A 12813-nucleotide genomic window follows, 5' to 3' on the forward strand; every position below is an offset into this window, starting at 1 on the left:
TTCCTGTGAGTTCTTCCTGGCCTCTTTGATTTCTGAAGGCAATCTGCCCTTCCGGCTCAGTCAGGTCTTGGTGTAGGCAGTTACCTCCAAGACTGAGCTGGTTAATGTGACTGAAAAGTGTGAATGACTCAGCCACTGCCTTTTTATAGCTTTCCTGTTTCTGGGTCAGGGCACTGCATGGTCACAGTCCCACTGTCTTTGTTACCAAGGTAATCCTCCCCTTGTCAAGGCCTTTTTCCTCCTTACTTAATGGTTTATTGGCTAGAAGTCTGAGTTTGCAAAATCCACTGCTTCCATTTAAGAACTTTGTTTTGTTGAGGCCATACCAGAATCTCAATCCAACGTGGAGGTGGAGGGTTAGTAGAAGGGGAGAGGGCTGTGAATCCAAAAGGAAGTCGAGAGCTTAGAAAAGCTCAAATTAAAAATTCTCTGCGTGGTTAAGCTTGGGAGTGGGGCCTAAAGGTTTATTTTGGCTTATTTTTAACTGCCGAAGTTTTAGGAAAGAAGAGAGAAGAGTCACATTGGTAAAACAAAATAAACAATTATGTCAAAAACTTGTTTGAACATGTGGAGACAGATATTCCTTCAAACCATCCTGCTCCATCTTTTTTTTTTTTTTTTTTTTTTTTAAATCTTTCTTTCATCTTTCTCTTTTTATTAGGAAAGATGATGGGAACTGCCCATGTCAACTCTGGTTGTTTCAGCCTGATCTGCTGGAGGCTGTACCGGGCTGTCATTGACTAATGATAGGCTCTTTTATCTGTAGAAATGGATGTTTTTATTCCTTTTTTTCATTGATTTTTTTACTTCTTATTGTTACTCTCCATCCTCTTACCATTTTCTCTTTATTTCCCTTTTTTGCAATTGTTATGCGCTCATTCTTCTCTCTGTCCTTCTGTCTCTACTTGTATACTTGTATTAGTAGAGACTGATCGTGGGCAAATGGATTGAGAATAGCGTTGGAAACCAGGCTCCCTTGAGTGTCAGAGCTCTTGCAACAGCACTTTACTCAGGTCACAAGTACCTCTGCATTACTCAATATTGAAGATAAATGTAAGGTAACAGCAGAATCTCAGCTATATATACCACCAGGTATCAGTGCAGTCCTCTGCCAGCCAGATCAGCCCAGTGGTGGGGTTTCTAGGACTGGGTGCGCTGCTAGTATTTCTAATGTCTGAGCTGGTTTGTTGTGTGCTTCAGCCTACTCTGTACCCATATGAGGTAATTCAGAGCCAGCTTGTGCATCTCTAATGTCACGCTGTTATACTCTGTAGGCATACTCAAGGGTAAAACCATTCAAGTATTTAGATTTCTAGCTCCCAGTGAAGCATATAAATGCATCTGTGAAGTCAGTCAGAATTTTCCTGTATCTGTCTCGAGAGATTGTGTATCCTGCTGTAAGGAATTCCATATTCTTCACATAAGTCTGTCTCTGTGTAGAGAGGTGTTTGTTTTGACATGGTTCTCAATCTAAGGATGCAAACCAAGAAAGCGCAGGCTGTCTGTCGTTCACTTTCTCAGTCATCTTAAACAAGTTTCTGTCCGTGCTGCTGCTGAATATTTGGAGATTTACTTGTTACTGGTGCTGTCACGCATGTGGCTCCAAAGTCAGGCAGGAAACTGAAAACTTGGTTTTCTTCTGTAGGGTTAGTTAGTGTTCAACCAGGTTATGTTCTTGATGGAATTCATAGCACCCTTAGAAAGTGCAAAGGATAGCAATGTGCAGGGAGAGCTGAACTGGCCTCTCCACTGTGGAAGATCAGTCCAGTTTAAAGCATGTGTGGAAGTGCCCCATTGGTCTGGATGTAGGGACTGTAAGCCAAGCTGGGACAATCATTTGTAAAGCATAATTTTATTTTTTTTAATAGTCCATATAAATCCCTTGAAGTATTAGGGCTATTACAAATTTAGTATTTGGAAATGAGAGTTAAATTATTATTTTGCCTTTTGCTTCCTCTCCACTTCCTGACTTTCTACCTTGCTGGACAGCTTTCTTGCCAGTGAAGATCCTTTTTTGCCTTCCAGTAGAAAATATACCATTGGAAGTACAGAGTCGTGCAGCCAGTATTGCCAATCTAGTATTGCCATCAGATAAATCCTACAGATTTGCTATGAATCAGGTAGAATGGGTTTTTCCTTTATTTATTATGAAATGTTTAGCATCGTTCTTTCATGTCTGCAATGTTCTGCATTGCAGATGTGAATTGGACTAACAGCTGGAGGCCTGTTCCAGTCTGGCAATGTTTATATTTCTAAAAAAATTATCAGTTTGCTTCATCAAATCTTGCTTTTGGTCATGTCAAGTTAATATTTTTACTGTTACATTTATGTTGCAGCATAGAAATAAGATGCACTGTCACTTGTGAGCAGCTTTGCACCATCAGGATGCACATCTGTGTAAGTCACAAGGAAAGCAGATCTATTGTAGAAGTAAACAATACGTTGTAGTGTGATAGACAAACAAGTAATTTCACGTGCAGATTAGTTTAGTTTTGTAGAAGGTCCCAAAAAGTAAAATTCTGCTGTGTGAAAATGTTGATGATAATGGTGGTTGTGGGGTTAGATTTTTGGCAACTGTTATGGTTAATGAAGAATACCACTAACGTGGAATTTGGCTCTAATATAGGAATCCACTCTGATGATTTGTTGACTAAAGTGAATACTTACTTTCTTTACAGATAGGCTTTGAAGACAGACTGCGTAAACAAATGTTCACATTGAACGATAGTTACTGGGCTGGGTAGAGACAGTTCTGTATTGTTGTATTTAGGAAAAACTAAAAGCTTGAAACAAGAGACATACATATTTTGTCACATGCTCAAGGAAGAAAAAGCACAGTTAGGTAATAGAAATCCTTAAATATATTCGTGAAAAAGTGTGGAGCTAGTTTCAGGATTAGGACTGCAATCATCCGTATACTTCTTTAGCAGTATTATTACAGTGCTATTAATGTATTTTCCTTATTTAATAATATCAAATTTCAAATTGAGAGTTAATAATCACAGTCTGCCAGTTGATAATATATATAAGCAACAAAGATTATGTTTCACTGAAACTTTCTTCTAAAAATGTTTTCTTAACTCTGCAATCATAAAAACAGCATGTGAATTTTAATTCAGTGAGATTTACCCCAAAGAACAATCGGTACATTTTTCTAAATTACAGAGGTTGGAACTCAGATGAGAAACCTAATTTCACATTTTGAATAAAGAATGGATTGTTTTCCAGGTATGTTCTGAGTATTTAAAAAATGACAATAACTTGCAAACTCCAGGGGAAAGCAAAAAAATTAAGCTATGTAAGAAAATAGTGGATATGTCTTCTCTAGAAAGTAATAGGAAAGGAGATTTCTTTTACTTATAGCTACTACTGTTTTCTTCTGTCTATCATAATACACTTTTATCTTTATATGAAAACTGTTATGGGATGCCATTAACCTTAGCTCACACAGGTTATCTTCCTCACAGTTACTGCACAACCCCAAGCCAGGTCTAAGCTATGAAGCAATTTATGTTTTCGGTGAAGTATTTAAAGCTAATAGTTTGGGGAATACCTGGTCAGATAGTCATAAGATACAGTTAGCATCCTTTATCCAACTGAGCAGTCCCCATTCACCTGTTCAGTCTAGGAAGATCATCGTAGAAATGTCAAAGACAAACTATTGCATCTATTTGTATACATACACTTGGGCAGGTAACTTCTTTTTAGTCTTTTGTCATTTAAAATTGCTGTTGTGACAGCAGCTGGAGAAATGTCGAGGAAAATGCGCTAATTTGACTTTTTAATTTTGCTTACTTGCTTTTGTGGTGTAGATTTTACTGCAAATGAAAAACTTTCTTATAGGTTTTTAATAAGGCTTCTCCTTGTATGTATCCTTTTTATAGTTGAAAGCATTGCCTACCCTTTCATATTGAATTTTGAAGAAATTTTTTTTCTATTACTTAGTAAAGGTTGAAACTGAGGTCATAGTCTGACTGAAACAACTGATCATGCGGGCTATCTTTTGTGTTACCCCTACTATTGCCATTCACTGAAATTAGTTTGCTTTTGTAGGCTTTAGACTATGTTACAGCTTTGAATATATTTTTCTATAACGAGAGGTGTGTGAGTACCCATATTAATAGCGAGGAAAAGTGTGCTTATTAGAAAGAAAGAAACTGTATCTGACACATTTAAAAATATCATAACTCATAAATTATTGACTAGAATAATTGTCTACTTAAAACTTATTTTTTGAACACAGAGGCCAACTGGAGTAGCAACCATCTTTATATAAAAAAGATACAGGTTCTGAAAGACAATTAAACATTGTCTGTTGGAAAAATGAGGATAGCTCCCACATTAACCATGTTTACAGCAACTAGAAACTGTCTCATAGTGTTCCTTAATCACATGTATGGGTGTTTTCGGCACTGTAAAACATGAAGCCTAATGATTTTTTGCAGAGGAGTGGAAACTGAATAATAGCAATTTTAGCACACACTAGATATTATCAGATAATTCTGCCCCCAAATGTTTGCAAATGAGAGGAGGCTGCGGGCTGGTTTTATGTGTGTGATTTATAAATGCATTGATTAGGGAGTTCTGATACGCCTCTCTTTTTGAGCAAGTATTTTAAGTTGTCTGCTAGTAACACAGTGAAAAGCTTTTGCAGACTGTGAATAAATTTTGCATAGACTTACTAGCCTGTTAATTTTGAGTGATAGTAATTAGTCAAGACATTCTCCTGAATAAAGCAGTAGAACTGGTTTTGTATATACTGGATAATGTTGCTAAGTACTGAATACGTACCTGATTGAATTAAGCTTTATTAAGTGGATTGTTATGCAAGGACCAATAGCTGAACTTTTGATTTTTGTTCACTGAATTGTGATTTGGTTTTGTTTTGTTTTTTTATTTATTACTGAAATTAGCTTGTCAGTTAAACGTAATTTTTTGGAGAAAACAATTTTAAACATTTGGGATATTATATACAGAGGGCTTGATTTGGATCTCACTTATGCAGTGTACAATATGATATTATTGGTTTGCCTTTCCCTGCTAGAGTTCTCATAGAGATCGAGGTATATGGAACTTCTAATTTTTTGTTTTATTTTTAAAATAAAGGGAAATATTTAAACCAGAATTATCTAAAATGAATATCTTTTGCATGAAATTTTCTGTGTCTTTTTTTTTTTTTTTTTTTTATGGACAAGTTAGTATATGCGTGGCATTGCTTGTCAGCAAATACTTATATCACTTTCCAGCTCAGTGGGGTGCATTGTATGTCTCTCACAACCTGACAGCTGGATTTTTCTGTATCTGGAATTTCAAAAATGAAGACAACTGCCTTGAAAATTTCATGAAAATCTGAAATGGCAAATAAAATGACAGCAACTTGCTGTTGCCTTTGTTTTACACCGTGTTTAAACTTTTAAGACTAAGATGGTCTGGAAAATCCTTTTTGTTTTAAAATGAGTACTACTGGTTTTGGTGCAAAATTTCAAAATCCTGAATACTGTGGGGAGGTTTTACTCAAAAAGCTGAACAGGCTTCTTGAATTGGTTGTATTCCATGTGTTGGTGGGTTGACCTTTACTGGCTACCAAGTGCCCACCAAGCCACTCTGTCACTGCCCATCCTCAACCGGACAGGGGCAAAAAATAGGATGAAAACCTTGTAAGTGGACACAAAGAGAGGGTGATCATTTACCAGTTACCATCATGGGCAAACAGACTTCACCCCTTCACTCCTGACTCTTCTACTTCCTTGCCTCTCCTGCTCTGAGCGGTGCAGTGGGGATGGGGAATGGGGGTTTCAGTCAGTTCATAACACTTCATCTCTGCTGCTCCTTCCTCACGCATTTCCCCTGCTCCAGTGTGGGTCCCCTCTGTGGACTGCAGTCCTTCAAGATAAACCTGCTGCTGTGTGCTCTCTCCATGGGATGGAGTTCCTTCAGGACATACCTATCTGCTGTAGTGTTGGGTCCTTCATGGCCTGCAGTAATATCTGCTCCGATGTGGTCCTCCATGGGCTGCCTCACCATGGTCTTCTCCAGGGGCTGCAGTGGAATCTCTGCTCTGGTGCCTGGAGCACCTCCTCCCCCTCCTCCTCTGACCTTGGCATGTGTGGGATTGTTTCTCACACTTTCTTTACCTCATTCCTCACACTGCCAGGCAGCGTTTTGTCCTTTCTTAAATATGTTTTCCCAGAGGTGTGACACCATTGCAGATGGGCTCAGCTGTGTCCTGTGGTGGGTCCAGTCTGCATCCAGCACGGGGGCAGCCCCTGGCCTCTTCTCACAGAGCCCACCTTGCAGCCCCCCATGACCAAAACCTTGCTACGTACACCCAATATAACATGTATGCTGCATGATAGGGTATCTATTCTTAAGGGGTATAGGAGAGAAAAAAATTCTGCTTATAAATGTTTAAGCAGTCAGTGGATGTGGCAGTGGTGCACCTGGGAGTTCTGGGGAGTAGAGGAACACCAGTAAGGTTATGGAGAAGTATTTTATATGTGAATGGGAACAGCACATATGCTAGTCTCTAAATAAATTATATGGAGTAGTTGGATATTACACTAATAATTTTCATGGATGTTGTGTAATTTTGTCTGTTCTAGGGAGTATGACTTCTGCAACGTCACCTATCATTTTGAAATGGGACCCCAAAAGTTTGGAAATCAGGACTCTCACAGTAGAGAGGCTATTGGAGCCACTCGTTACCCAGGCAAGTATCTTCAATTTGCTTTGCTTCTTCCTTTAGCCTGATGCTATATTTACTCATTTTACATAATTACCTTAATAAACTTTGATAATAAAAACTTGAATAGTTTTTGTTCGTGATCTCTAGTGGAAAGCTCTGTTCAAACATATTTAGAAGTTCTTGTTCTAAATAATTTATAATCTCAAAGTATGAGCGGGAATATAGTAGAAACAACTATTTACTTATGTTTGTCTTGTAAAAGCAGTTTAGAAATTCATGAAACATTCAATTTAAGGCAGGGATCTGAGTACATTCTGTTGTTTTGTTATTATACCATGGAAGAGAGGTTCATGTTAAAAACAAGCAAAGCCAACCAAGCAAATTAAAGAAACTTCCAACCTCTTTCCTTTGATGCTGCGATCAATTAGGAGTGGATGCTCAAGCAGTTACCTTTCAACTGAGTAAAATTTGCTAATAGAAGTGAAAACATGTGTCCAATATTCTAAGAGCAAGATGAAAGTGATGTTAGGTAATGTGTATAATGTATATATTAGTGTTATCTAGCTTTTAATCAGGTAGACCAGTTTCTTTATTGTCAGAGAAAAATCTTTATATATTTATGCATATCATGTTTCCTGTGTCTGTACAAATGTACCTGTGCTGTGAGTGCATATACAGGGGCAGGAGCTGTGTGGTCCAGAGAAATATGGTAGTAGACTTCAAAGTTCTGTCACTGTCAGTGCGATTTGCTGAGTCCGTGGCCTGATGCCTTTCTGTCCCTGAGTTGCCATTAATAATGGGAAGCTGGTTACATAATTTTATCCTAGTAAGCTTCAAGATGGGTAGCTCCATTATTTAAAATACTCACACAAGTAGTTTATCTTGTAGGAATGCTCATTGTATTAAAAATCAAAGCCAGCTAACCTTATCTGTCCCATCCACCTGTAACTAACAATTTTCTTGTAGACATCGTGGATCTTGAGATTGGTCTGCTGGATAGAAATGTAGGCCTTCATTTGAGTGTGAGACTAGACTTGATGTTTTTGTTCTCAGAATAAAACAGAGATAAACTATAAATCACTAGTTCTTTAATTCCCCCAAAATGATGTCTCTGTATGGTTCCTATGCTCCTTACGGTGAGTCACCTTTCAAAGAAATTACACCTATTCTTCTTTCTTTTTGAAGAAAATGATTTTCTCTTTCTACAAATTATTTTGGATGTGAAACTCTAACAATGTACACAAATTTACAGACTCACGTTTCATTTCTAATAGCTGTTGAAAACATGGGAATTAACTTTCATTATAAATCTTGATGATTTTGTTGTTGATATGGAAGGCGGACTAAAATCCCAAATTCATTTTGATGCCAACTGAACACGAGGTTACGAGCTCTGTTATTCTGATCCTGGTGTTGGCATTGGAACTGAAAGTGGTGTGAACCGTGATCTACTGTGAAAAGAGCAAATTACTGAGTCTTCTGTGAGTGAATTTCCTGTTATCCTTTCCTTTTTTTTATTTTCCAACACCTTGCCCAGAAAAGAGAATACATTATCCAAGAAGTGAGAGTACTGTTGTAGTTTCATAGTTTCTCAAGTTGCTTGTGTTAAGTTTTGGTTTAGCTAGATTTGTTTTTGATAGCACACCTCAAAAACTATAAATAAAGAAATTACAAATCGAACTACAGGACATGGATTTTTTCGATGGTGGAAACTAGCGTGCCAAAGATCCTTACCTTTGTATTTTGATGAAGAACAGTGTATTTCTATTTTAGCAGTATGTCGAGAAGACTAGAGAAAATAAAGTACAGTCAAGAGGGGCTAGAGAAATGTTGGGCTATTATGTTATTCAACATTTATGAATATTTCCATTCTGTTGTCTTCGTTTTATACGTTTCTAGATAGTACAGACATATAAAAAACGTTTTTGAACATGTAATTTAATTTCTTGTATTAGAGAAATAAGTAGTTTTACATGTTTTGCTCTACTCTGAATCCAGTAAATTATGTTTGACTACAGCATGTTTTTGTAAACCACACAAACGTAATCACGAAAGCTTCAAGTGATGGGAAATGTGCTACCTTCAGATTGTGTTTATCTGGTGCATTTTTAGCTTAAGTTATTCAGCTGCTCTTTCTGTTTTTCTCAGATAAGTTAACGACCATCCCAGTTTAAAGGCTTTTCCTTTTTCTGATTAAAATTGCATATTTGGTCTGGTCAAGTCAAGAATAGTATCTCATTTACCTCTGTGTGGGCTTAGATTGCAATCTGCCTATGCAGTGACAACCTCCACAAGGTACCATGTGCACATTCCACATGCAAACATTTGAATCTCCTTAAAAAGTTTCAAAACGCTTTCCTTCCTAAAGAGAACATATAATTTGAAAGTTTATCTTGACAAATAAATACATAAATATTTAATTCCTGTTCAGTTTGAACTCTGAAGTCCACTGTAGATTCATAAGAGCTGCTTAACATGGAAATCATAGAGATGTGAAGTTCTTCCATAAGTCATTCAAAATAGGTCACTGGATAGAAGAGAGAGATTTAATGGCCACAAAATGCAACAGAACTGTGCTGCACAAGTTCTGAGCAACCTGATCTGACTTTGAAGGCAGCCCTACTTTGACCAGGAGTTTGGAGTAGGTGTCATCCCGAGATCCCATACAGCCAAAACTATTCTGGTTCTGTCATTTCTAGCACCACCAAGACAAATTCGTGTTTTATTTTGGCATTTGGACTTGAATATTTAGAGTATCCTCTTGTTCTCCAAGCTGTGTATGATTTTGGAGAATGCTTGAAAAAACAGAAATGTTTGTACATAAGTCTTTGGGCTCAAAAAATGCTAATCAAGCCTTTTGTATCTGTGTGTGTGTGGGTGTGTAGTAAGGTTCTGAACTCAGTGTATATATAGGCACATGAGTGACAGATTTTCAAATGGTGGTGCATCCACTGATTTCTACTGAAATTTTGGGAAGTAAGACAGGAATGTGATGTGGATTTGAAAAAGAACACCTCAGTGAGTCAGGTGAATGATGCATTAAAACTGAATTTTAGACAAGCTCATTAGTGTTCCAGATGAGAAAATATGGATAACCTATGAATTGATTTAGGAGAAATTATAAGACAGGAAGGTTGTCTGAGCTGGAGGCAAAAACAAAAAAAAAAAAAATCCATTAGCTGATCATGAGAATGCATTAGAAATGACAGAATTGCATTTAGTCTAGGAAGCCCTGAACTAGCAAACTAATTAAAACTTTCTCTGGCTGTCAGAGATGTAAGAGTATTGGAGCTTGCCGAGGTACCCGTTTTCCCAGTGCTTGTTGTCATATTTAAAGAGTAACAGATACGCCCTGCCACATGTCTTTTATCATATTACCATTACTGAAATTTTGTAAGAAACACATGATGGAAAAATTTATTAGAATTTCTGTTCTCAACAATATTGAATTAGTAATTGAAATATGTTTCTTTTTTCTGGCTTCAGTGTCACAATTAGCTAAAAGTATAAGGTAATTCTATTTATTGTTAGTTTGGTCTTCTGACAAAACAGCTAACCTTTTACTGTAAATCTTACGATTTTTAATTCTATGAAATCTTTACAAGGAAATGTATAACTAAAATATATCCTCAAGGGTTACTGCCTCTTATTCTCGCCTTCATGCATAGTAACCAAAACGAATTACAACTTTATTTGTTAGACTGTAGTTGGTTTTCGTAAGAAAAAATAATTACATTTTTAGGAAAGGCTTAACTGCCACTACATGATATTTTATGTGTAGCTGAAAAATAGCGCTTGTGAAGGTTGGCCATAAGGACTCAGGGAATACTGGTTTTTTTTGTTTCTGGTGGATTTGTGTAATAATTACATAGCAATATGAATAGAAGATATATATGTTAAGGAGAGAAAAAAAAACCAAACTCAAAACTCAATCATAAATCAGCATTTTCAAAAAAAATGTTTTTTTGAAAAACAACAAAATACTCATGTGTGAACACATATACACAACTCGTTCATCTTTTCATATAATCTTTGAAGATAAGATTTGCTCTTTTGATGAGATTTCAATTTTCTAATGTCAGTCTGTGGTTCTTCTTGTTACTTTTCCCTAGGTATTTTAAATAGAATCGTGGCTGTTTTATAAATGTGTCTTTCTATCGGAGTAATGGAGCAGTTGTGCCTTTTAGGATCTTTAAATTTTTGGACTATTATGTATTATTACAGAATTTTAACAATAACACAAATACTGAGTGTTCCTGTTGCAGATTCATGACTGATTGTATTTTCCTTCAGTATGACATATTTTTGTCCTTCTAGATTTGCTGTGATGATTCTGAATTGCAGTGCATGTTTTGGGGTTTTTTCCCCCAGTAAATTTAAGATGCCCATTACAGTAGCTTAGAATGAAACAATAGTATGTCATAAAGCAGGCAAAAATAATTGATTAGTGATTTTGCATTTTTTTTGTATATAGTATCACCTAGTAAAATTAAGTACCTATATAAAATAAACAAGTCATTAGATAAAATTCCAAATAGTTTTAATTAGTGCAATTTATTTAGAAAATCATAATAATTATGGCTGATGTTATACCTCATGAGCTTTTGCCCAATCTAAGCCCTTCTGAAGTGTATTTGGAAAATGGTCCAATTTCTATATTGCCATAAGAAACATAGATATATGCCCAACCGTTCCAGTTAACTGGATATTATTTATATTCAGTGAACTCTGTTGTTATTGCATTTGAACCCTAAATCTCATGCCCAGGAAATATATTATTGCTTACTATTGTCAGGGAGCTGCATCTGAACCACACCTATGCACGTACACAGATGGCTTTCTTTTTGGAGGGTTTGGGAATGTGTATGCATTTTTGTAACAATTTTGAGAAAAGTTGAGTAACTAGTAATGGAGCACTGCATGTGTGATACACGTTCCACTTGGTTTAGTAATTGCTCAGAATTTTGGAGCAATTTCTCTATTTGATAGCTGAATGCAGCTGAAGCCATCTTCAAGACGGATCTAATGCAAAATGAATGATAAAGGCTTATTTTTTGATCATTCGAGCTCAATTCAGCCGTACAATAAGGTCAATATTGTTTTAAATTGTTTTTACTTGTACGAGACTATTCTCCCAATTGTGAAGTTAATTTCTGTTTAAGCTCTCTATCACAGCACTCCCAGGTCTGTGGTGTTTCTGGGAGTGCAGGAGGTTGGATGGCACATCAGTCTTCTCTGGCATGGGCTAATTAGGTGATGGCAATTCGTGTCAGGGAGTCGAAGCTGAATCCTATCAGAAAATGAATATGGAATTTTTCTTTTCTAACTGAAATTGAAGTTTAAACATTATTTAAGAAGTTACTCCATTGAATAGGAACAGAATCCACCTTACTTTCTCCAACGTTATGCTATGTATTGCTTGAAATAATTTCTGAACTAAAAACTAGTAGATGCCTATTTACTTCGGGATGTTTTTTTCATCCATTAGATTCTTCAAGAAACATTTGCTTTGTTCTGGCCATCACTGTTTCTTTGTCATCAGATTCACTAACATCTTTGCCTCTCTGCCAGCTCTCATTGGGATCTTCTCAGTATGGAGACTTTTTGTGCTGGCTAAGAGAACCTTTAGCTAAATTTCATCTTTTCTATTTTTATTCTCCCTTGCTTGAAAATTGTAGACTATTTATAGTATGTAGTGTCCTGTAAGGTCTGGACCTTGTCAGTCTATGCCTCCCAGTGATTTTATTTGCTGTTTAAAGGTGTTTAGGTATGTGGTTGTACTTCTGAGTTTATGCATATGCAGGTTAGCATTTGCTGGGGGAGAATGAAGACTTGGAGGGCTTTAGGTCTCATCTGCTACTCCCATGTTCTGTTTTTATGGAATAATGGTGATTAAACTCAGAGCAATGCAATGCCATGGCTACGTTCTCTTCTCTTCTGCCACACAAGCCAATATGGAAAGATGGTGAGAAAATTTGTTACTGGTGTATCATAGCTGGAAATGCAAGTTATGGGTATGAGTATCATAGGTGTGCAGTAAATGGTGACTGGAAAAGCTTATGGCTAAAATGAACCTACTCTAATGTGTAATTCTTTGTATTCAATGCTAGATTTTTCATCCGTTTAGA

At 36.6% G+C, this 12813-nt stretch overlaps 1 protein-coding gene across 3 annotated transcripts in view; it reads left to right on the forward strand.

Annotated features, from left to right (window-relative positions):
- The window catches only part of CTNNA2 (catenin alpha 2), a 522682-nt gene that overhangs the window by 51502 nt on the left and 458367 nt on the right, over positions 1 to 12813 (forward strand). For all 3 annotated transcript variants that reach the window (XM_074821833.1, XM_074821829.1, XM_074821830.1), the window contains exon 2: positions 6603 to 6709. In XM_074821833.1, coding sequence (XP_074677934.1) covers positions 6608 to 6709 — 102 coding nt within the window. In that variant the 5' untranslated portion in view covers positions 6603 to 6607. The remainder of the gene's footprint in view (positions 1 to 6602; positions 6710 to 12813) is intronic.

Source organism: Strix aluco, chromosome 4 (assembly GCF_031877795.1).
Source record: "Strix aluco isolate bStrAlu1 chromosome 4, bStrAlu1.hap1, whole genome shotgun sequence".
NCBI lineage: Eukaryota > Metazoa > Chordata > Aves > Strigiformes > Strigidae > Strix > Strix aluco.